Source organism: Trichosurus vulpecula, chromosome 8 (assembly GCF_011100635.1).
Source record: "Trichosurus vulpecula isolate mTriVul1 chromosome 8, mTriVul1.pri, whole genome shotgun sequence".
NCBI lineage: Eukaryota > Metazoa > Chordata > Mammalia > Diprotodontia > Phalangeridae > Trichosurus > Trichosurus vulpecula.
Genome location: NC_050580.1, coordinates 154,343,274 through 154,368,681, shown reverse-complemented (window position 1 = coordinate 154,368,681; position 25,408 = coordinate 154,343,274). Strand labels below are relative to the sequence as shown.

Here is a 25,408-nt window from a genome sequence, read left to right as displayed (position 1 = left end):
GCCCTGGCACCTAGTAAGTACTAAATACTTGATCAATTAGAGGTGGCAGTTTTGACAAAGGCAGAAGTGAATACAGGGGTTGTTGTATGTAGCGGACAATGATGCTATTTGTTGGATGAGAGTGAAGATACGGCGTTGGGGAGTACCAGGTTGGGGGAAGGGTTTGAGGTAGGGTTTAGATTTTTATCATACACACCTTGGGAAGCCATTTAAAAATTTTTATCAGGAAATAATATAATGAAAATGGTCCTTTCCTTTCATACTACTTCCCTTTATCCCTCTCTGGCATAAATGGTGGTGCGATCCTAGGCGAGTCATCTTCAGTATTTTAGGCAACTCTAAGACCATAAGTTGTAAGGGTTCTGTGTAGAGATAGTTCCCTGTATCAACAAAATTACGGGGCCAATCCCTCTCCTTGTTCTTTCTTTGAACACTCATGTTCCAGTCAAACTGAACTGCTATCCATCCCTCATTCTTGTCTGCTTTCCTCCTTCTTTGTGTCTTTGCTCTCTTAGAACTGGAAGGAACTTGCCATATTTCCATCTATTAAAATTCTTTCCTTTAAGACCAACCTCAGGTGTCACCGTCCCCATGAATCTTCCCAGCTAGAACCGAACACTCCCTTCTCAAGCGCTCATGGATTTTTGGTTCACATTCTTTTATTATAGGGTATTTGTATATAATGAACAGTAAACTTCTTAAAGGCAAGCACTAGGTATTTGAATCCTCCACATACAGTACAGTGTCTTACGCATACTAGGCACATAATAAATGATTAATTGAATTAAACGAGTCTGAGGTAAGTATGGAGGTAAGACGGCCCGAAGGAGCAAAACTAACAAGGACTTGTTGCGACAGTTACACGGCGCTGAGGGCTCGAGCTGGGTTAGTGGCAATGGGAAGAGGGCAGATTGGAAACATTTTGAAATAACTGACAGGATTCGGAATTCGTAGATTCCTTGTGCTCAGAAATCCTACTGCCCAACTAAAATTCCGTGCCTTAGTTCGGAGGCATAATGATTTTGATACAAACTTTCCCTGTTTCTCCGCTTCCCCGGTTCTCTGAGTCCCAATGTTCTACCCTAGATCCTACTTTATTAATCACTCGATAGTAGAGAAATTAAGACTTTCTCAATATAATCCTTCTCCTCAAACTAGATCTCTCAACCAAAATCACAATCACAGTATCAGGAAATAAGAAAGATTCACTTTTTGGATATTTTATATGATACATGCACAGCTAACCCTTAGACTCAATCTAGATCTACTAACTCTAGCCATTATACATCCTTTAACAATATAGATGTAGTAACATAACCAAATACTACCATTAACGACATTAACGGATGAAGATCTTTTGTGTACCGACTGAAGGGATAAATTGCCCCAAGTCTATTTTCTTCACAAGCAGAATTAGTACTGCGACAAGAGGTCACAAAAGTTTCATGAAGCACATTAGCCTAACTGCTGTCAAAGGTTTTTATTTTAATGTCTTTATAATACTTATGATTTGCTGGGGATTTTTTTAGAATGGGATCTGATTGGTTATTTAATAGAATCACAATAAAGACTCATACACTTACCAAAAGTTTATTAAATATTCTGAGTTTATTATGAACAAGTAACATTAAAATGTCTATCATTTTAGCTTTGATTTACAAGTCCCATATACAAGGAAAGTTTAGGAATTGAATAAATATTTATTGCATCTTTTATAGATATTATATAAACTTTGGCCATATAGTTGAATTATTCTGCTAATTTTCAAGAGGGTGAAATAAGAATGTCTTACTCATGAGAAGTGAAATATTTTAGTGATTAAAGTTATGGGTCACCCTGTTATCTAAACTCCAAATTTTTCTCCCTAATTCATTTCTACCACCTGTGCCCTTGTGGCTATTTGCCCAACTGTGACATTGTGGAAATGAGAGGAGACTGAGATAGCCTTGGCATGTACTCTTATTTTGGCATCATTTCATATATTTAAAACCCAGTGGTGTATCTAGAGGCAGACAGTGTTTTCACCACTATGGCGTTTTTGTTACAGCAGCCAATCTGGAATCCTGCCTTGCTGGGTTCTCATTGGACTCAATTGCCTCTCTGGAATGTCCTGCTTGGTCCCTGCCAGCACCACCCTTCCCTTTTCTTCTCCCCTTCCTTCAGTGAGGTCATGCCACCTTTTCTTTAGCTCTTTATGGTCTATGGTTCTTATCAATGTCTGGGTTAGTGTGTTCACTAAAAATATGAGTTCTTAATTTTCTGGCTCCCTAAAAAAAGTACTTTTAATCTAGAACCATTTGGGATTTCAGTTACAGTAATTTAAGAAATTGGATTTGCTAACAGAAGAGCAGTTTATAGCTAGACATGCAAATGGAAAGAAAAATTTATTACCATTAGTGCAAATGAAATGGTGACTGTTTATAAAATATGAAATGAGTAGATTATTAAGTAAGGTAAAATGAAAATGAAATATTAGTCCCATGTTTACACAGTAATGTGGAAAGGGGAAGAAAAAAGCCAATGTCTGTGCTTTAAACAATCCAATAACCACAAAATAAATGAGACAAAGACAATTCAAGTTCTAGTAGATCCCAGCTCCATCATTTGATATATATCAGTGTTGTTTTCTTTCTGCATCTGCAAATAATTAACAATAACAACAACAGCAGGTTCAAACAATACAGCAGACTAGTTTTTAAAAATACGAATCACAAAAATGTACATAATCTGTGGATATCAATACATATACATAGAGATTGGCTTCAATAACTTAAGAGGAAAAAAAAACACACAAAATTGGCCTTATTTGAAAAAAAAAAGCTAAAGGAATTAAGCTAATTTAGCTTGGAAAGCAAAACAGAAAAGAAGAATTTAAAGTCATATGCAAAGTAATGTTTACTGCATTATGAGAATTATTTCTACAGAGGGTTGGCTGTTAGCCTCTGGGATTTTGTTATCTTGTCATAGTACCCACTAAAAGTATTTTGATTTTACCTTTCTGACTTCAAATGCTATAAAATGCTGGAACTTGTTTCAAAGGGAGATGATTGAATCTCTTTCTCTGGAGAGTTTAAGGAATAGAGCCAACAGTTGTGTTTTGGGAGTCAGTCATTTTTGTAAAATATTAATAACAATAGCAACATTTATGCAGAATTTTAAGGTTTGTGAGGCACTTTACAGATTTTATTTTATAGGTGCTACTATCACCCCCATTTTAAAGATGGAAAACTGAGGCAGAGGATTAAGTGACTTGCCCAGAGTCATATAGCAAATAAGTATCTGAGGCTAGATTTGAACTACGGTCTTCCTGACTCTAGGTCCTGCCCTCTATCCATTGCATTTTAGGCTGTCCATAAGCTACGTACAAATATATAAAAAATGTATATAAAAGTGCCTCAATTATATAAATACGTGTGTATAAAATCAGTAAAGAATGATGATAATGTGTTTCCTAGGGAAAGTGATGAAGCAGTTTTTTTTTTTAAAGTATGCTAGGTTTTACATTAATCTACTAGCTTCAATGACCTGCAGCCCTGGAAATTCAAACATTTCATAAGGGTACAAAAAGTTAAAAGAGCAAATACTTTTTTCATATCTCAATCTGTAAACAAAGGCAAAAGTTGCAAGATTTATTTAGCAGTTGTTCCCACTCAGATTTAGTTTCCTGTTAATAAACTCTCTATTCTAGGAAACTGTTTCACCTGATCTTGTAGGACAAAATCCCATAGGAAATGGGATTCCCACAAGTACTAGGATTTGTGTGTTTTGTGGGACACTGCATCTCCCACGCTTTGCACAGGACTGTCCTCCACACCTGACATTCTCCTTCCTCACTTGTCTCTTGGGATAATTAGCTCCCTTCATGGTTCAGTTCAAGTGCCACCTCTTTTTGTTGTTTTTATTGGTCAGTCATTTCAGTTGTGTACAACACTTCATGACCCCATTTGGGGTTTTCTAGGCAAAGATACTGCAGAGGTTTGCATTTTCCTTCTCCAGCACATTTGACAGAAGAAGAAACTGAGGCAAACAGGTTAAGGGACTTGCCTAGGGTTACCCAGCTAAGTGTCTGAGGCCAGAGATTTGAACTCAGGCCTTCCTGACACCAGGCCCATCAGTAAGGCACCACTTAGCTACTACCCCTTTCTACAAGAGGCCTTCTCTGATTCTCCCAGGTATTAGTGCTGCCCTTCTATACTTTGCATGTATTCTGTATTTACTTATCTATGTATATGTTGTTTTTCCTGACAGAATATAAGCTCCTTGAGGGCCGGGACTATCTCAGCTTTGTATTGCCAGGACCTACCAGTGTCTGACCCATGGTAAGCTCTTTAAAAACACTCCCTGAATTGAATAGCCAAACTTGATCATCCTATATTCTTATAGGTTTGCCTTCAATTAGCATGCTTTTCCATGAAATAGCTCATAAACCAATAAAACAAAGCTTCCACACTTTCAAGAATATTTCTAGTATATAAAAGAAGAAAAATGTAGTTTTCACATGCAAGGACCCTTTCAACACCACCACCATCAACAATAGCAAAAGGAACTCCTTAAAGTAGTAATATTTTTCCTAATTAACAAATAAAAATTAAATTGTTGAAGTGATCCATAATTAGAGAAGAAATGAAAAAGTTTAGAGAGAGGAGACTGTTGCTTAATAGCAAAAGGATGTGATATTACTATTAAGCTTGGGAATTTTTTTTTATTCCTAGATCTCCAACTCTCAGAGGGTTGTTGTGAGGATCAAAAGATAATATTTTTAAAGGGCTTAGCACAGTGCCTGTCACATAGTAGGCACTTCAAAAATGCCTTTTTTCAGTTCACCCTTCCAAATATGAATTATAAAAGACAACTCAAAATGCAATTTTTGGGTAGATGCTTAAAGTAAGATTTTATACTGAAAATCAACTTTTATTGGAATGGTTTGAAAACAGTTCTAGAAATCAGAAATCTTTTGTTTCTATTCTGTTAGTGTTTACAGTAGGAATAAAGCCATCACTTAACAATAGCCACATCTATTGCCATTTGACTTTCATTTAAAGAAGAAAGTTACTTAAACCAAAAAAAAATGTTTAGAAGCAACCTCTCATCTTTTCTTCATTTACCTATGCTTTTTAAAAAATACATGGAGGCTTATATTAGTTTTGTGGTACCACTTGAATGTTATGGATTGTGAGAAAAAAAGGAGGAATAACAATCTATTCAAAGCATGCATGAACAGAAATTGAGGATTCTCGTGGCTTAAAAAAGACATGTCAAATGTTAACATTTAAAACATGAAGCATTTTCCTTAAAAAATATTTGATCAAGTGCATTTGTTTATTGATGAATATTAATTCTGCCCCTGTCTTGCTGAAGTAAGTCCTTTATGAAACATTTCCATTCATTCAAAGCAGGCCTTAATATTTGTCAAGACAGAATGAAGACAAGTTGAATTCTTTTAATGGCATAACTATATGTAGATCAACCCAGAATCAAAGAACATTAGAGCTAGATATTACAAATGGCGTATTCCAAGCCCTTTATTTTACACCTTTGAAGTAACTCACCTCAAATCATAATGCTGACAGGTAAGAGAGCTAGCACTAGCACCCAGGTCCCAAGTCATTGATGAAATTAAGGGAAATTGTCATCATAACATGATATTACCAGCTTTTCCCAGGTAAGATCTCTCAAATGCCATTTTACTGACCCCATATGCCATACTAAAAATCTAGTGATAGTTTGTGATTCTCTATCCTGATGGAGAGAATTGGCAGCATGGATAATCCTTAACAGCAAGCAAGCCAAAAAAAAATTATATTTTGCTTTGGAGGCATTAATGTCTTGACTATAGATGGGTCTGGTGAGAGGGATACAAAGTGAAAAAAATACCCCTGGTCCCAAAGGGCTAACATTCTACCCAGAGAGACAAAATGTACAAATATGGGTATATACAAGATACACAGAAAGGAGATACCAGGGAACCTTAGATGGCAAGGAACCAGCAGCTAAGAGGAGCAGGAAAGGGCTTCTGCAGAAGGTGGTACTTGAGCTGAGTCTTGAAAAAAAACCAGGGATTCCAAAAGGCAGAGATTAGTTCAAAAGCCTGGAGAATGGAGATAGACCAGTATACTAGATTATAGAATGCATGGAGGGAAATAATGTGTAAGACTGGAAAGATAGGAAGAGGCCAGGTTATAAAGTACTTTAAATGCCAAACATGCCTATTATCTCTAGGGAGCTACTGGATTTTATTGAAGAGGGAGGTGGAATAGTTACATCTGAATTTTAGAACCATCTCTTTGGTGGTTAGTATAACATGATAACTGCTTTTCCCAGGTGAAGCCTCCCAAATGGAATTTTATTGGCCCAGAATTATGTAAAAGATGACAATACATTTCCTTTATGCAGTTATTTCAGAAATCTTTTGAATTGTTGATACTGCCCTTCTAGTCCTTGGAATTAGGATCACTGATGTACCTGTGACTTTCACTTTTCTTTTACTGCCAGCATTTTTTTCTTAGAAACTGTCCTTGAAAAAGGCAATATCCTGACTTGAATCACTCTTCTTCCCTTTTGCACAGTACCATATATATCAATAAACCAAGTGTCTTTACTACCTACATCTTCCCCTTTTACCTAACAGTGTACTCTTCTGTTTAGAGGGTTTAAAATGTCTACAGAGCAGTGTTCACCAACCCATTAGTGACAATCCATTACTGTTCCTCACTATCATGTATCATTAGGTTTCTAGAGATCCCTTCATTCTCCTCTACTTTAAAAAAAAAGTATAAAATGAGTCCTATTTTTTGATTTTATATTTTAGGATTAACCTTTATAGTTTACAATCATATCTCTCCACTGTGGATTATCCCATGTTAATTCTTACTCTCAAATTTTCATATCATCTACTCAGCTTAGTTAAGCACTTTGTTGGCATATACAATATCCTTGTTTACTATAGACTAGAAAGGGACGTAAGAGGAGGCCTTTTAAGCCAAATCAATTATATCTCTACTCCAGAGAAGGTGTGAATGAACAAGTTAGCTCAGAGGTCAACTCTGCTTTTAAGTTAGCTCTTTGTGTTAGTCTGAGAGGTGATGTAATCTATTCCCAACAGAGAGTGGGGAAGGAAAGGAGTTGAGCTGAGTATAAGGTCCTATAGACAGACCTTTATCATACTGTTTCCTTAGTTTGAATCATTGTGAAGACTTGGAATATCAGACACATAGATAGCCCAAGACAGTAATGTTCCCAAAGCCAAATAGAAATTATTGTTTGGCTTGCTTACTGTTAAGGATTATCCATGCTACTAATTCTCTCCATTAGAATAGAGAATCATAAGCTATCAGCAGATTTTTAGTATGGCATATTTGTCACACTTATTTGTCTTTTAAATATATTTTAAAAATTCACTGATCAGAAATGCCATATTTTTTTTTTTTTTACCATTAGAAGTAAATTCTTGGCCCAGGTTATTGCAAGCAGTCTATAAGGGTCAAAGTTGTAGTTCTTTGACATTTTCACTTGAAGGCCTAGTCTAATGCAGCAGAGTTCATTCCTTTGGTATGGTCACTCATGACAGAGTTTAAAACATTACATCTCTGCCGCCGTGAATTACTACTAGGTTTCAATATTTCCAGATACCCTATTTTCAGAGGTCTCACCTTTTACAAAAGATTCAATTACATGAAAATTAGTCTAAATTAGTTGAAAGTGGAATCTAGAAAACTTTTGAATGCAGTTTTACTACTTTCAAGTACATACAATATAGAGTACCAAACTGTTAATTTGGTGTTGTTACCAAATAGAGGTTCTGAGGGCCCTGTTTCATTAAGTAGGGATGTTTCTTTTGTAATTTATGTCCTTTATAATTTCATTTAAGCAATTCATTCATCTAATAAATGTTTTGTTCTGAGACTATGAAAAGGTTAACTTTGACCCAGGCTGAATTATCATACTCACATTTGTAGTCTGAATGAATGAGGTTTTTTCTTTGTATGCTCTTTCAAGTGTCTTCTTCAATTGCACCCAGGTAGCCTATACATTCTTTTTTCAAACATTGTTCCATTATTTGTTTCTAAAACATTTATTCTTGCTCTAAAACACAAACATACAAATCTTTTACTGCTTTTGAAAAATGCTTTCTTACATCTTAGGTTATTCTGTTGAAGATGAAACATAGGTTCATTGTGACTGCTGTTTACTTCAAATTTTCCTTAATAACTATGTATAACAACTTAATAACTAAGCTGGTTTTCTAATGCTTATTTTTAATATAATTCTCTTAAATAGTAATTCCAAATGGAGGATAAATATTTGAATTTTCTTATTTTTGAAATAGTAAGACATCTTTAAAAGCTAGAGCACTTAACTTTTTATTGCTTTTAAGAATGACATACGTAATAACATTTTCATGTGATGATTCTGACGCATGTATATCAAGCAGGGAATTTAAATATCAACACAAGTGCTTAAGTTCAAAATACCTCTAAATAAATAAATATGAGGCAGCTAGAGGGTGTAGCAAGTAGAGCAATGGCCCTGGAGTCAGGAGGACTTGAGTTCAAATCTGTACTCAGACACTTGATACACTTGCTGTGTGACCTTGAGCAAGTCACTTAACCCCAATTGCCCTGCCTCCCTCCCTCCAAAAAAAATACTTCTCTTCCCTTGCCTTTTAAATATATTTAAATATATATTAAGTAAATACATAAAATTGATAGGTAGTAACCTCTAATCTTTGGAAAAGTACAATCAAATCCTTTTTAAAGCCAAAGGCAATTTTTAAAAGTAAACATTTTACATATAATTTCAACACATTTTTATTCAAATATCACTTTAATTTAATGTGTTGGTTAACATTAGACTTTAAAGGAATAATCTACACTCCTAAAAACTATTTAAAATACATACTATAAGGAAAACAATCACACTGATACTTTGCTGTAATAACTGTCTTTTAATTCCAGGGACCAGAACTGTACCATGTTTCCCAAAGCAGTGGACAGGTTTTAGTGTGTACATTATTCAGTCGGAAGAAAAATTAAGCTCCATCTTCTAATTATTATGAGTACTCATGAGGAGGATGCTAACTTTTTAATCTTCACTTACACTCAAAAGAGCAAATGAGCTAGTCAAAGGATGATGGGAAGGGTCCTCTAAAATGATCTAATCCAATTCCCTTATTTTACAGATAAGAAAACTGAGGCCAGGTCAAAACTGCTTTGGACATTTACTGTTTAAGTCAGACCTGCACAACTTGGCAGTAGGTAGGGGCCAAAATTAAAATAGCCTAAACTTCTTCAGGACGAAGATAGGTTAGACCAGAGACAGACTGACGATGGTTGGTTGCCTCGGGTCATGTGACAAATAGAAGACTACACAGTGGCAATCCTACATTTTTCAAGGGCCATCCAAAATCCTTTGGTAAGCCCCACGTTGTGCAGGCCTGATCTAATTTCCTGTAAGTCATTTCACCTAAGTCAATTTCTTCATCTGCAAAAAGGGGATAATAATATTTGTATTACCTACTGTACAGAGTGGTTGAGAGGAAAATGCCTTGCAACCAGTGAAATGCTATATAGTAATATCAGATGAGATTATTGCTAATAGGTAAGAGATTCAAGCTAGATAGGAGGCATTTTGCAAAAATTAAAATAATTCCAAAACAGAGTAAGAAAACATCTTTTTTTAAATCTCTACAGGAAAAATACAAATACCTTCTAGAATGGTCTGGGATCAAAGGGCAGTTGCGGGGGTAGTGGTGATATAGTGGGAAAAGCACTGAACTCGATGTCTGGAGATAGGTTTAAGTCTGGCTCTGCCACTTAACTGTCAGAGCTTGGTTAAGTCACAAACACTTTCTATTCTCAGTTTTCTCCTCTATAAAATGGGGATAATACTTGAAATACCTACTTCTGAGTGCTGTTGGGCAATTCTAGTGAATTAATATGTAGGCAAATCATTTTGAAAACCATAATGTACTATGTAAAATGTAAGCTATTACTATAGATTCTACTGTTCAGATTACTTCAATGTTTAGTGGTTATTCTGAAGTATGAATGTAGTGTGATGCTTCTTATCTAGTAGAAAAGAGAAAGAATGATATTCTAAGCTCCTATGTAAAATCTACTATGAAAATGGATGAAACAAATATGCTTCTACAAAATGGGACTGGGTCTTTTCATCAACCTCTTCTTCTCCAACTCTCCGAAGGAAGGGTTATTTTCATGTTTTTACATATACGTTATATATGATATACAACATATATACATTCACATTTCACATATAATCTGTGTAGCATATATATTAGTAGATATATATACACACATTATATGATATATATCAAATATTTATACACACACATTCATATTTCACATATACTCTGTGTAGCAGGAGGCTGTTTTATCCTACTATTTCTAGTACTTACATAAAATATTCAATTCCCCTCTACTTGGAGAAACTGATTGGGGCTCATCTATACAGTTTCAAAACCTGATTGGCCAGGTAATAATGGCTATTCTGGTGGCAAAAGAACACTTTCCCTCTTCTGCAATACAGGTTATATTATATTCCTCAGCTCAGAAATAAATTTAGTTACTTGGAGATGTGAATTTATTATCAAAACAGTTATGTATTTATAGTACTAGCTCCACTGAGTATGATAATACATACACACATACTGAATATGAATATCTGCTAAGGTTTTGTTTTTGCTGAAACAATTTTAAATTGTTTAATTATTTCTGTGTCTTAAAATCATTAGTTGACCCCTGGGATTTGCAGCAAAAGATCCTTTTATTAAAACCATGTAACTTCTATGCTGCTGTGTTACACAGTTACCACATATTATGTTGAATCAAAGTGTTCTTGGATAAGTTTTTCTGAGGTTTGTTTTGATACATTCTTAATACATTTGATATATCCTTAAGTAGCAACTGAGTCACGGGCAAACTAGGTAGATTGCTATCTCCAGGCCATATTTTTTCTGCAAAACACACATACACAAAACCCCACAGCACATTAAGAGGAAAAAAAAAGATAATTTTTGATTTCCTTATTACAGTGATGGGATTAGTGGTGCCTCAAGTTCTCAAAGACCAGAGCAAAAGGGCTAGAAGATCCTAACAAAGCTGCAAAAGCCTAAGGATGGATGTGTTTGTCCATCTTGCAAGGACAAGGAAAGAAGCTCATCATCAGGAAGCTGGTTGAAGGGTGATGATTTTTCAACCACAGCAATTCTCAAAATCTATCTATGTAGTCATAGAGAGAATACTCACATCAAAGAACTACTGACATAAATAATTTGATTATAGAAATATATTTGTTTCGAAGGTTAACAAGGCTGAAGTCAGATTATAAAGATAGGCATCTTGCCCCTGAACACATACTATCCAATGATAGAAAAAAAGTTAAACTAACCTGCTATGAAAAATATAGGCACAGTTGGAAAGGTAACATCTTTACTTATACTCTTTATTCTTTATTTCCTTGCTAGTCAAAATTTAAATATTATTTCACCCTTTTATGTTTCATTTATTACTTGGTATTTCATCAGAAAATGAGAACTAACTAAAGCAAATATGTTTCTGTTAATAATGCCCTGTGCCATTTTCTAGTGAGAGGCCTATATCTGTAATCCATCAGCTTAATATCCTATGGTGACTAGAGTTCTCTCCCCAGTGTATATATTCTATTTGTTTATATAAATGTGTACTGTTTATTTCCTGTCCCTTTTGATTCCCTCTTCCACTGAAAGAATTTTTTACATGTAAAAAAAATTGAAACTGTATTGGAAAATTATGAAACAATATTTCACATTTATTGTATATACATCAAGTCTGCTCCCTACCACCCTCCCCACCAAAACTCATACAACAGATCTGGCAGAAAAGCTGTCATTGATATTTTTGGTGATGAGGAAATAGGTACATTGCACAAAGTATGGCACAGTACAAAGGGCCTTGGACTTGGGCAAATCACTTAATCTCTCCAGGCCTCAGTTTCCTTATTTGTAAAATGAGGGGGTTGGCCTAAATGATCTCGAAGGTGCCACCCTGCTTGAAATTCTACAATCCTATAACTGGAAAGTCAGGTTAGTCTCAGGCTCTACCACTAATTTGCTGCCTGACCTTCAGCAAGTTACAACCTCTCTGGACCAGTTTTCTCACTACAAAATGTGGGGGCTGGAAAAGATCTTCTCTAAGGGCCATTCCCCACTCACAAAATGAGTCTATGCCTCTAAACTTTAACCAAAGCAAAGAACAAGAATGACCCATGTAACGCTGCTGAACTGACACCTATTACTCACTTTCACTGATGAACAGTTATGGAAGTAAAGGAGTATTTAGGGTGTTTGGCAAGATGCAGGTCTCCAAGGTCTCCCCTATCAAACTAGTATGTAAACTTGGAAGAAAGCTCTCCAAGTTTGAGCTCCTCAGTAATCTAAATTAAATCAAATAAGTAGTCACTGATAAAAATCAAAAGATAAAGTCATGAACCAAGTCTTGGAAATATGTTTGTAATACTTTTCACTCTCCCTCAGGCTAAAAGGCCAGAGGGTGTCTTAAGGCTGGGGGGGGGGGGTCTCTGAAGAAAGCTTATTAGAATCACCTCTCTCAACTCTATTTTCCCTCCTCCTTTAAAAAAAGAGTGGCATCATTTATTTCATCCAAGGTCCCATTCCTTTATCCACCCATATATTTATTGGGGGGAGGGGAGGGAAGGAAAGGGGAAGCATCTCCCTCTGGAGTTCTCCCTAGCGAGGCAGATCTTTCTCTGACAGCCTTAGAAATACCATGGAGAGGGTATTGATAGCTACGCCAGAAGTTCATCTAGCACCCGTGGAACACCCCGGAGCAACAGGGTAATTGTTATTTATTTGGAAGGGTGGGAAGGGAAAGGGTGAACTACATTTGGCTCTGGCACCCGGGGGACGAGTGCGGGGCATGGCTGAGCCGCGGGATGGGGATGGGACGTTGGGGGGAGGCGGTGGGCAGTGGAATTCCTTGGGGGGGGGGGCTGGGCAGGAAGCGGGGGGAGGGAGGATGGAGGGATGGACGGTGGGACAAACCACAAACATCCTTCCCCTCCCCGAATACCCGGTCCTCCCTCGCCACTCCGGATCCTTTTGAGGCTCGCCCACCCTTCTTCCCACGCGCGGCGCGGCTGCAGAGTGGGGGGTGGGGGCAGCCCCGGAGGATGCTCGCCCGCCCTGCCCCGCCCCGCTGCGACCGCGCGGACTGGAGGGCCTGACCCCCGGCTCCGCGCCAAGCCCTCCTCAGGCCTTGTCCCAGAGCCCGCGGTGTTGGCCCCCCACCCCGTTATCCGTCCCCCTCTCCTCCCCCGGCACAACGCGGAAGCCGCCCGCCCCCCCCCCGACATAACGCACCTGCGGCCCCGCCCCCGGGAATAACGCCGAGGCGGCGGCGGCTAGTCATGGCGGTTCGGCACCTCGAGGTACCGTCACCTTTTTTTCCCCCCTACTTTGCCGCCGAACGGCCGCAGCTCTTTCCAGCCGCCCCGAAATCTAAGGGGTCCGTCTCCAACACCACAACCCGAGAGCAGTACCCCCCCCTCCGCCCGCTCCGCCGTTCGCCTATTGGTCTTGGCCTCCGCCGCCGGCGTCTTTATTGGCCAACGCCGGGAAGCCCTGCTTAATGATTGGTCAGGGCCGCCGTCGCTCCGCCGAGGGGGCCCACAGAACCCGCCTCCGCGGCGATCAGGTTAGTGTGCGCCGCGGGTGCTGGGGGCTCGAGAACCGAGCGGAGCTGGTTGAGCCTTCAAAGTCCTAAAACGCGCTGCCGTGGGTTCGGGGTTTATTGATTGAATACCGCCCAAGCGGGAGACTTCTGCAAAGAGGGAGCGAGAGATGGAAATGGAGAAACGGATTCATTTAGAGCTGCGGAACAGGACGCCCTCCGATGTGAGCATTTGCCAAAAATAGCTATATGTATTTCCACTTTTTTTGGGGGGGTAGTGGTGGTGTATTTTTTATTTTTATTTTTTGGCGCGGGGGGGTGGGGTAGGCTGGGAAGCCTGTCTGCAAATGAATTGCAAGGTTGTGGGGGTTGCAATGGCCATGCATGTTCCGGCTGCTATTGCCGCTGCCGCCGCTGCCCTTGGTGTGTGACTACCTGTGTATGTGTGTGTCTGTGTCTGTGTGTGTGTATATGTGTGTGTGTGAGTGTGTGTGTATGTGTGCACACCCCATTGGGGGGCCAGAAGGCGCACGCGTTATGGTCTGAGAGAATGAGGGAAAAAATAACACATTACGAGCCCGCTGCTCCAATGAGTCGGTGTCTGGATGAAAGATAAATGAAGGAGGAGGGGAGGGGGGAGGAAGAAGGGTCTGCCTTCAGAATTTAACACTCCCCCCAGAAAAAAGAAGAAAAGAAAGAAAGAAAGAAGAAAGAAAAGAAAGAAAGAAAGGGAGAGAAAATCCCCCCCCACCCCGTACCCCCTCCCTTCCCATGCACACAGCACACAATAAGTTTTGTGCTTCTTGAGTCGGGTTTAGTTCCCGATATATTTGGGCTAAGTACCCCCCCAGGGAAGAGAGTGTGAGGAGAGAGGATGCAGTGGAGTTGGGAATGGTTCGAGTTTAAAGTGCGTCTTCATTTCTTTGCAGTGATCAGGCGAGAGACGGGGGAGCCATATTTGTAACTTTGTAGTGTTCGTGAACGCGCCCTTTCTCTCTCTCCCCCTCCCTCCCTCCCTTTCTCTGTCTCCCTTCCTCTTTCTCCTCTTTCTCCCTCACTCTATCTCACCTTCCCTCCAGATGCTGAGGATTCTTCTTCTCCTCCTCCACCCCCCCCAAAAAAAAATTAAAAGGGGATTTTTTTTAAAGGGAGAAGACGTTTGAAATCACCGCGCCTCCCCCCCCCCCTTGAAAGCGATTTCAAGTTAGTAAAAGGCAATGTGTCCCCCTTCTCACTCCAGTGCCCCGCAAACCCTGCCCTCCACAAAGGTGAAGGGCTTTTTGCCCCCTAAAACGAGCATTCCACCCCGGTTTTTTTTTCCTCCGCGGTTAGCACTTAGGCAGCTGTTGGGCGCCTGGCTGAATAAACGAGAACAAGAAAGTTTGTCAGGACGCAAGCAGTCCATGGCTGGTGGCGGTGGTGGGTATTGGCTGTGTCCAGATTTATGCGAGCACCAGAAAACCTGTATCTCTGGGATCGGAGCTTACCTCCCTTCGCTTTTATTGATTGGGCAGCGGCGGTAGCACTGACGGAAGAAACTTAAATGGATGGGAAACGAGAGAGCATCTTGCAAAACACACACCCTAGAAAAGGGGAAGGTGGAGTGTATGCACTAATTACCACGATCATTCTTGCTGTATCGACTTAGTTTATACCCCCTCTTTGGAGAAGATTGAGGTTGTTTATACTTCAAAAATACAAGGACCGGGGTTATGGTCGTCTCGCCCAATTTCCCTTTCGAAGGGGCGCAGGGCGGGAAGAGACGAGGTTATCGCTGAAACCCGGGAGACGATGGGTTTCGTAGACTGGGCGCGTAGACAACTTTGAAAGCGTTATAAGCGGACCCCAACACCACCACCCCCTCCGCCCGCCCCAGTAGAGACTAATCCTTGGGGAAGATGGAACCTTTCCACCCATTTCCTCCCTTCTCTCCTCCCTTCCTCCACTTCTCCTCCCATAATTTCTCCCCTAAACCTCGGTTTGACTTTTGAAACCAAGATTTGTCCTGTGCCCACACTGCCATAACGCAGTTGTGTACACTCTTATTTGCGTGTTTTATGGTTTGTTAGGTGAGGGGGTGCTCATCGAAAAGGGAGAATTACTATAAATATTTTGTAATGTTTTCATATCACATCTGTGGATAACTGCTGTAAGGTTTAGGGGATGAGGTTGGGGGGGGTGCCGCGTGTAGTCTGCAGGAAGACTGGTCTGGCCGCCTACTTTAACGACCCCCACCCAGCCGTAGAGAAGACCTAGAGCTGTGTTCCCCGGTGGGGGGTGGGGGGGCGGAGGGAAGGGCTGAGGCCAGCGTTGGGCGATGATGTGGATCAAGTGGTGGGTTCTAAAAACATTCTTAACCTAATAGAAGAGAGATTGGGGAGCGAATCGAACCCGCTCTTTAAACTTCACAAAGTCTTCGTGTCTTATGTTGAGGGGGGAGGGGAATACGACGCGCATACTAAACGATATTTCACACGCGTCCTCCCTCCCCCCACCCCCTACCCTTCGTATTCTTTTTTCCCCAGATCCCCGCTTCACTCCAATGGGGAGTGGTTGGGCATTAGTGGGGGAGGAGGGGGGCAGTTTGCTTGTTGTTTGGTAAGAAAACAGGGTAATAAGAGACAAAGGGGGTTGGGAAGGAGAGGAGAGAAGTGGGTGCGTGTATTTTTGCTTTCTTTCCGAAAGGATTCGAGAGAGCGCCCCCAGCGCCCCCCAAAACCTCCCCTTTCCCTAGCCCCCCTGTACACACCTCCAAATCCTTTCTCAACTTTGTCCCGGGGGCTGGCAACACCGCGTTGAAGCTGAAATAGGACGAGCAGCCATTTTTTCCTGGGTTTCTCCCGTCCCGCCCCCCCCTCCCCCATCGAGCTGCAAAAGAAAAATGCTGGGTTTGAAATGAAGGCGACTGTCTCCATGAGGATCTGTGCGATACTCGGGGAGGGAGATGTGGGACAAGGGTGTGCGTATGTCTTTTAGGGAGGGCGGCTGAGCGAGACAATCTGATAGCCGTGAACCTGAGCTCTTTAAAATAGTCAATATTCCTTCTCCGGGGCAGTTTTGGAGCCCGAGGTGTTCAAACGGCCAGCACCCCTCTCCTCCTCCGCTCTGAGGTTAACAAGAGAGGTGTACTTTATGGTTCTTGGGGGGAGGTGGGAGAAGGTTGCTCCGGAATTGCAGCGAAGGCTCTAGGGGCGCTTTCACTGCGCTCTGCGTGTGTGTGGAACATGACTGCCAGCGCAGAGAGCTGCCATTTTGTCACTGTGGCTGTTGTCACTGGGGAGGGGAGAAAATAAAGGTAAAATATTAAGTCTTGCGCCATCTCCGAACCCGCACCACAGGACTAGTTTGCAAACGAGATGACTGATAGTAGAGTGACCGATCCAGAGCTTGGCCGCCTCCGCCTGGTCTTTCTTTGGGGGGCGGCTTAGGGGCCGGAGAGGGTGAATAAGGAACCCATATTTCGTGGCTTCTCTGCAGGGACGTCTCCCGCTCCCTTGGAGTCGCCCGGTATCTTTAAGTGGAATGTCCTGTATCTTTAAATGGAACGCTGTTGTTGTCTATGTTCTTTGGAGTAGTAACATTGAAAGGATTGAATTCTCAGTGTAAACGGCCACACCGACTCAGGTTCTCTTCCTCCCGCGGTCCTTTCCCTACCCCAGTGTTTTACCCTCCTCCTGTATTTTTCTCACCCTGAACCTCGGAGTTAACTTTTACATCGACATTGCTTTTTTTTTTTTTAAGCCTAACATTATTTCACTGGAACTGGCCGAAGGTGGGGCAAACGCGATCTTTTTCTTTTTCTTTCTTTTTTTTTGGGGGGGGGGGGTGGGGGGAGACGTTAAATGCACAAGACTTTTGATCTCTGATGCCCGCAGCAACAGCAGCAGCAGCAGCCGCTTCCTTCGGGAGGGAACGAATTATTGATGAGTTGGGAAAACGCCTTCCTGGGCTGGGCTCTCCGGGAAGGTAGGTCGCGTTCTTTCTGTTTCTAGTAGGTTATTACAGCGCCTCCGCTGGCTGTCAGCGTTTAGTGGAAGTCCTAGAGTCCTCCCGCCCCCCCCAACCCCCCTATTTTTCTTTTGAGGAGATTAAGGTTATGAATATTTCCCTTAAACTAAAAGGAAATAGGATATTTTTTTAAAGCAGACAAAATCCTTATATTCTAGGTCTTCCTCTTGTTTATTTTCACAGAGCAAAATTAATGTTCACTGCTCTTGGGTTGGGGCACTTTTTAAACAGCAGCATTATTTTTGGAACGGAGGCTCTTCTGTGAGGCTTGACTAGCCAAACATCTTACAGGTTAAAATATCTGAGTTGCAACCACCTGTTGCCAGATCCTTTGATCGTGAGTGAAGGAGCTTTCTTGTGAACACATAAATCCAGGGTTATGCTGTTCTCCTATCAGCCTCAATGAGGGGATCCCCCTTTTGCGGTAATGAAAGAAAACATTATTATTAGGCTTTAGGATACATCATAGGATGGTTTTGCGGCCGTCTTACTTACCTAGTTACATTTCATCTGGGCTGATGATTATATTCGCAGAATAGTTAGAAGCTATGGGACCCAGGATTCTTAAAAGATCATTGGAAGTTTTGGAGGGTGGGGTGGGAACAAAGCAGACAATTGGAGATTGATTCTATAAATGTATACACACACTTATCTATTTTATTGTTATAGTAGTGACGAAAGGAACAAATGGTATTTATTGGGGAAAGGGGGTGAGACTATATATACACATATATACATACACACACAAACATACATATATACATATATCCTGAAGGTCTGATACTTAGAGCAAAAACTGGAAAATATTACTGGTTAACTCACGTTAAGAGAAGCCCTCTTTTGTATATTTTTCAAGAACATGAGTTTGGTTAAGTTCATGATTTTCTGGACATAAGGCTACTTTCAATTAAGTGGCTAACTGATCCAGATTCTCCAAAGCAGGAGTAACTCGATTCAATCTCCATCCAGTGTTTCCTGACTCTCCCACTACATTTCAAGTGCAAGGACACTTCAAAGTAAAAGCCCTTTGGGGTTTGGGGTCCAGAAAAAGGCTAGGAATAGCTCTTGGGCAATACCTTTTTTATGAAAATTTGGGCATAGCTTATATGGAGTAGGAAAAAGTATGTATTCGGACATTCATTCAGTAAGTGTATATTAAGTGCCTGCTATGGGCTCGGCATTGGGCATACAAAGACAAAAATGAAACAGTCTTTGCTCTTAAGGGGTGTGTGTTTTATATTACCAGTGCCCAGTTTTGTAAATTGCCTGTATGGCACCTAGTAGAACCTTAATAAATGTTTGTTGAATTGCCACCTAACCTAGGCAGAACTAAAACTAGGACTTTCCCCTTGTTTTCTAAACCTTCTTCCTTAGAAAGACTTCTTTTGAATGTCCTGGTGCTCTTATTGGGGTGCAGGTGAGGGGAAATGCCTCCAGTAATTTAGCTGGTAGCAGCTATCTGGGATTTCTACTGAGTAAGCCTTCAACTGATCAACTCTTATTGGCTCCTCTTGGAGGCATGACCTAAGCCACTGAAGACTGATAATCTGTGCCAATGCTTAAAGAATTTCTGGAGGAGCCACCACCACTCTAGGCCTCAGTCAGGTCAACAAGCATTTATTAAACACCTCCTATTGCCATCACTGTCTAAGTACTGGGCATACCAAAAACAACAAAAAATACTCAGAACTCCTTCCCAGTATCCCTCCCCCCCATAAAAAATCCAGTCTCTAAAGGAGCTCACAGTCTAACAGAGGAGAAAGTTTGCAAATGACTGTGTACAAATGGGTTGTGTACAAGATAAAATAAAAATAATCTCAGAAGGAAGACACTAGCATTAAAGGGGACCAGAAAAGGCTTCTTGCAGAAGGTGGGATTTTAACTGAGCCTTGAAGAAGGAAACCAGGAAAGCCAAGAGTCATAGCCTAGGAGGAGAGAATTCTAATCATAGGGGACAGTCAGTGGAAATACCTTAGTTTGCTCTGCTGTAAAGTGGAGAGGATTGGACTCTAACCTTTAAAGCCCCTTCCAGCCCTAAAGCTCCAATCTTATGATTCTCTTGGTGTCGTGGAGTTCTTATATGGGAGACAATATGGGGCCGTAGAAGGAGATTTGGAATTGGAGAACATGGATTCAAATCCAGGCTTTGGCTCTTGTCACCTCTGTCAAGGTAAGCAAGTCACATCATTTCCTGGGCCTCACTTTCCCCATCTGTAAAATGAAGACTACATGAATTCCAGCAGCGGCAACACAGAATGCATTGAAGTGTTGGAGAGATCTTCTGGGAGGCAGAGCGCAATGGTAGAAAAAGCTCTGGACTCAGAGGACAAATGGCTGAATTCATAGGAAATAGGTTCAACTAATGCCTCTGGTAATTACTACCTGGGTGACCTTGAGCAAGTCACTTACCCTCTTTGGCCCTCAGTGTCTTCATAAAATGGGAGGATTGGACTACTGTCCAATTGGCTTCTGATGTCTCTTTCAGGTCTAGATGTGTGAACTAACTGCCTAGCTGCTTTAAGCTCTTTCCAAGTTTTTATCTAGAATTAATGATTATAAAATATCTTGTGGTTAAATGTTTACCTTAAGATTGTATTTTTGGTAATTCTAAAGCACTATACACACGGAAATTGATATTGTTAAAAGCAGAGGCAGAGCTATAGGATTGTCTTAAACCACATACATCTGTGTGTTATGCATTGACTAGCATTCTTCTCAGATCCTTAAGGGTGGGGAACCTGCAGCCTTAAAGCCACATGTGGCCCTCTAGGTCCTCAAGTGTGGCCCTTTGACTGAATCCAGACTTGACTGAACAAATTCTCTTAATCAAAGGACTTGTTCTGTAAAACTTGGACTCAGTCAAAAGATAAACCCAAGAACCTAGAAGGCCACATGTGGCCTTGAGGCTGCAGGTTCCCCACCCCAGAGCCAGTCAATTGTCAGGAACATGATATGAACGATTAAAAACCATAGATAACTAAAAACTAGTTTCAACCACTTCTTTTCCACTAAACTTTTCTTTACTAGAGTCTTAGTTTGATTTTTAGCTTTTTTCCTACCTTTGGCCTCTAGTGCTAGTACTAAGGATTGGGGAAAATATAAGACCCTTAAGAATAGAAGGGAATTATCAGCTGCTAAAAAAAAATCAGGATTTTATACTTCAGGAGGATATCAAACCACATATCAAGCTCAGTTTTCTAGCCTAAGCAGCTAATAATATTTCTGTAATAATTTAAGTTTTACAAACATTTTCCAATGAAATAGATGATATATCATCCCTATTTGTGAGACAAGGAAACTGAGGCTGTAACTCACCCAGAGTCAGACAGCAAATATATGTGAGAGCTATGGTTCTACCCATCCTCTGATTCCAAAGGCCCCATGTCGTTTGTACCAAACCATGCTACCAGCTAAATCATTCTCTCAAGGCTAAGTTGTTCTTTGGAGGGTGAGGGGAACAGGGTGGAGCTCTCATACCTTTGAGTTCCTCCTCATGCAGCATTGCTGGTTTGGAAACTCCTTCTTACAAATACATAGTGATGGACAGTTTGTCTTCCACTTAGAATCTGAAAGAATTGATTAGGACCACTGAAAGGCTAAGTTATCTGCCCATGAGCACAAACTAATATATGTCAGAAGGCAAGCCTTGACCCAAAGTCTGCCTCATTCCAAGACTAGCCACCGTACACTGCACTGGCATGCATCTTAACCACTGTAGGCTTGGAATGATTTACAGCAATTACTATTTGAAATACTGTATGATACCATGTGCCCGAGTTTGTGCTATTTCTTAAATATTATAACCTTAGAGCAGGGATTTTCACTTTTTTGTGTCCTGGACCCCTTTGGCAATGTAGTGAAAACTGTGAGCTTCTTCCCAGAATATGTTTTTAAATGCCTAAAATAAAGACTATAAGGGAAACCAGTTATACTGAAATACACTTATCACAATAAACATTTTAAAAGCTTCTAGACCCCAAGTTAAGAATCCCTGGCCTGGAGCTTTAGTCTAAATTAAGTACACCAAATTGGAATTTTAAAACTATAGAGCTGTTGGTGTGCCTGACTTTGATTAATAGGTGGCACAGTTAGATAGATTAATGGTCCTGGAGTCATGAAGACCTGAATTCAAATGTGACCTCCCACTTACTGACTTTGTGACCTTGGGCAAGTCGCTTAACCTTAGTTTGCCTCGGTTTTCTCATCTGTAAAATGGGGATTGTTGTGAAGATCAAATGAGATATTTTTAAAGTGCTTAGCATAGTGTCTGGCACATAGTAAGTACTATATAATGTTAACTATCATCATCTTCATCATCTTGCCTGTTTGACCTCTTCTGTGTGTTTATCATATTTTAACTTAATCATGGTTATTTGTGTAAAATCTCCTCACAGGCAAGAACCTTATTGATTTTATTTCTATTGCCAGCACTTAGTACAATGCCTTGGATTAGGCATTTTTAAAATTTCAGTTGAGTTGCTACCTTAGACTGTTCTTCACCCCTCTGCTTGATTCAGTTTATCTCCATGTCTAATTGGCTCTGGATCCAAATATATTCTAAACTAGTGGTAGACTATTGATTTAAATAAATGTGACAAGATGTCAGAATTGCTATTGTAGTTTCAATTCTTTTAAGAAAGTAACAAACCTATTCCTCCAACATGCAGAGACAAGTGACACAGTTTACAGGCCTTTTGCCTTTTCATGAGACTATTCTACCTTAAAACTCAGGGTTCTAGGCCCCTCAGGAAGCATCCCTTTGATCATTTCCCTGTTCATGCCTTCTCCTCCCCACTCCACCAAATACACCCCAACTTGGGAAACATAGATTTTGGCAAATTCCTACAAACTTTAAGAATGCATCATAACAGATATTCTTGTGCCATAAATGATAGATAACAAATCAATTATGTTTTGAGACGGAGGATTTTAAAGTTACAATTATTTTTAAATGAGACAAATGATACTCAGTTTTTCTGTACATGGAAATCACTTAGTTACAAGTTGTAATGGTATGCACTTCAATACAAAATTTTGTAAAGAAGAAAGAAGAAATAATATTTTATTTCCTTGTCTACAACCATAGGATTTGTTACTGATAACCAACTTGGAGGTTATCTAACCCAACTTCCTCATTTTACACTTAGTGGAAGCACCCACAGAGGAAAGTTACTTGCTTCAGATAGAAGTTCTTTCCTTCAAAGCATTTTCATTTATTGTTAGAGCTATCCCATCCTTACTAAGATAATATGAAGAAACTGAGGCATAGAGATATTTTAAAAGCCCTAAAACCAGTTAGAACTGGTATTAGAACCCAATACTACAAACACAGCTAGGCCTAAGTACAGTTGGAAGGTACTTTGGTTCCCTCAGATTTCCCCAGTTAAAACCTAATCCAAGGAAAGGATCTGATATCAGTAATTTACTTTAGTGTGAATTTAAATTTATATGTTGCCTTTCAAAAGGCTATTTCTATTTTGGGTCCCTAATGGATGAGGAAATTATTGGTGCCCCTGCTTGGGAGATAGGGGACCTATATTCTTGTTCTATGTCTCACATTCAGTTAACTTTTTGTGCTTGAGGTGAAGAGTTAGAAAATTCCCTGAAATCTATCTACATGTATCTCTAATCCTTGCATCTCCAAGATGGCCTTTCCCATGCCTGAAATACATCATTGAAAGCCTCATCCTCTTTAAAAGCTGTTGGAAGGCCACAGACCACCTTCCTTGTTTCTAGTCTGGTCCTCAAAGCCATCAACTAAGGGAACAACCCCTGAGGGGAAGCAGCCTAACATAACCACCATCACTAACTACTGGCCAACTGTCACCTATGGACAGATAAGCCCAAGACCTTTGACAATAGCAGCACCCGCATCCTGCTCACATGATTTGCATCCAGCCCACCCCTTGTGGACATCATGCAGGGAAACAACCCTGGTGGAGATGCTACCTGGCAACTGCTTCTGTAGGTGCTATGGCCATAGAGACTGATGACCAGGAAACAAAAGTTCTCACAACCAAAGCCCTTGGCACTGTCAAATGTTTCAACGGGTGTGGTTTTATCAATAGAAATTTCACTGAAGAAAATACATTACCATCTGATTCGTTGCTGACCCCTCCATTGTAGGTTGTCTCTATGAAATTGTAAGCTTGAGAATAGAGACTGTCTTTTTATTTGAATCCCCAGAGCTTAGCACAGTACTTTAAACAGAGTAAGCACTAAATAAATGCTTTTTAATTTATTCAAATGATGATAATAATCATAATCATAGCTAACATGCAGCACTTGAAGGTTTGCAAAGCATCATGTATATGTTATTTGATCATCACAGCAGCTCAATGAAGTAGATACTATCTTAACTCCCATTTTAGAGATGAATAAACTGAGACCAAAAAAAAGTTAAGTGACCTGCCTGTGGTCACACAATATCTGAGGGAGGGTCCAAACTTAGGTCTACCTAACTTGGAGTTCAGAGGTCTATCCGTTAGCCACGCTGCCAAGTATTGTCTCTCCTGTTCAGATCCCTACATCCAATACCCCTAGTATCATACCTTGTAATTGCCTTTGCCCCCTTCCCCTCCCCCGTCCCCTACCGCCCCCATCTCCCTTGTCTCTCTTCTGACTTCATTTGTACTCTTCAGTTTGGAGGCTTCCCCTAAGTGAAGAATATGACCTAAATATTTCCTGAGCAGTCCTTACTTACACAGGCTGGTTCACTACCATTGTCCCCCCTTTATGTACTGTATTAGTTTATAACACTCTTCCTTACCCCTCTTCAATCTAGTTACTGTATTAGTTTGAAGAGCCACAGAACAATTAGCTATATATCTTTAAATGTAGCTATTTTTTAATTGTATCCCTTGCAAATGTGGTGTTTCCACTTTCTTTAACAATAAAAATAGATCACTATTTATTGAAACTCTAGCAGATCTGTTCCATTTTTCATCTATTTGTTATTTGTTTGAAATTGCAACATTTGAACTTTCAACACCTCAGTCCCTTGTGTGATATCTATGAAGTAGTAGAAATGACACATAGGAAAATAAAATCAGGAAGAGTAGTAGCAGACTAAATAATGTTATCTCGAGAGGTATCTGGAGGCAAGACAATTTTCAAGAGGGGAAGCACCCAGACAGTAAGACACACACACACACACACACACACACACACACACACACACACGGTAAATATTATTGGAGAAGAGTGATTGAAAATTATATCAGGAGCTAACAACGTATTTGCACATTTTCTCATGTCAATAAAATCTCTAGAAGAAGCATTATGATGTGTTGGACTTGGAATTAGGAAGACCTGAGTTTGAATCCCACTTCATATAATTATTTGGACAAGTCACTTAACTTCTTAGGGTTTTGGTTTCCTCATCTCTAAGATGAGGGAGTTGTATTTGACAACTTCTAAGGTCCTCTACCATTCTAAATCTATGATGGTGTGAATGATCTGCATAGAAAAGCAAAAATAAATTATTTCCTACAGCAGATCACAGTTACACAATTGACTGAAAGATTCAGAGTACAAGATCTACTATTTGTTTATTGATTACAAAATATTTGTCTCTCTACAGCAAAATTCAGATTTAAAGTCTCTCTTTCAACAAAGTATCTCCCATGCCTATGTTAAGGTCATTTAAGATTCCATGATAGATGTAACCACAATGGTAACTTTGTTCATCAGTCTTCTGATTTTACTATTCAGTA

The 25,408-nt window shown here is 40.3% G+C and overlaps 1 protein-coding gene and 1 long non-coding RNA gene across 3 annotated transcripts in view; one reads left to right on the top strand and one right to left on the bottom strand.

Moving 5' to 3' along the window:
• Positions 1-1,576: 1,576 nt before the first annotated feature.
• On the bottom strand, positions 1,577-16,536 carry LOC118828211. Of its 2 annotated transcripts, none has more exons than XR_005008939.1 (3): positions 13,376-13,538; positions 7,948-8,082; positions 1,577-2,637 (listed from the first exon to the last, which is right to left on the bottom strand). It is a non-coding gene; the product is annotated as an uncharacterized LOC118828211 (long non-coding RNA). The 2 variants fall into 2 exon arrangements; XR_005008940.1 differs by lacking the exon at positions 13,376-13,538 and adding an exon at positions 16,435-16,536 and having other exon boundaries at positions 1,617-2,637.
• The window catches only part of ANP32A (acidic nuclear phosphoprotein 32 family member A), a 52,093-nt gene continuing 40,360 nt past the window's right edge, over positions 13,676-25,408 (top strand). Inside the window, exon 1 of the mRNA XM_036734673.1 lies at positions 13,676-13,909. Within this exon, the coding sequence (XP_036590568.1) occupies positions 13,856-13,909 (54 nt within the window). The 5' untranslated portion in view covers positions 13,676-13,855. The remainder of the gene's footprint in view (positions 13,910-25,408) is intronic.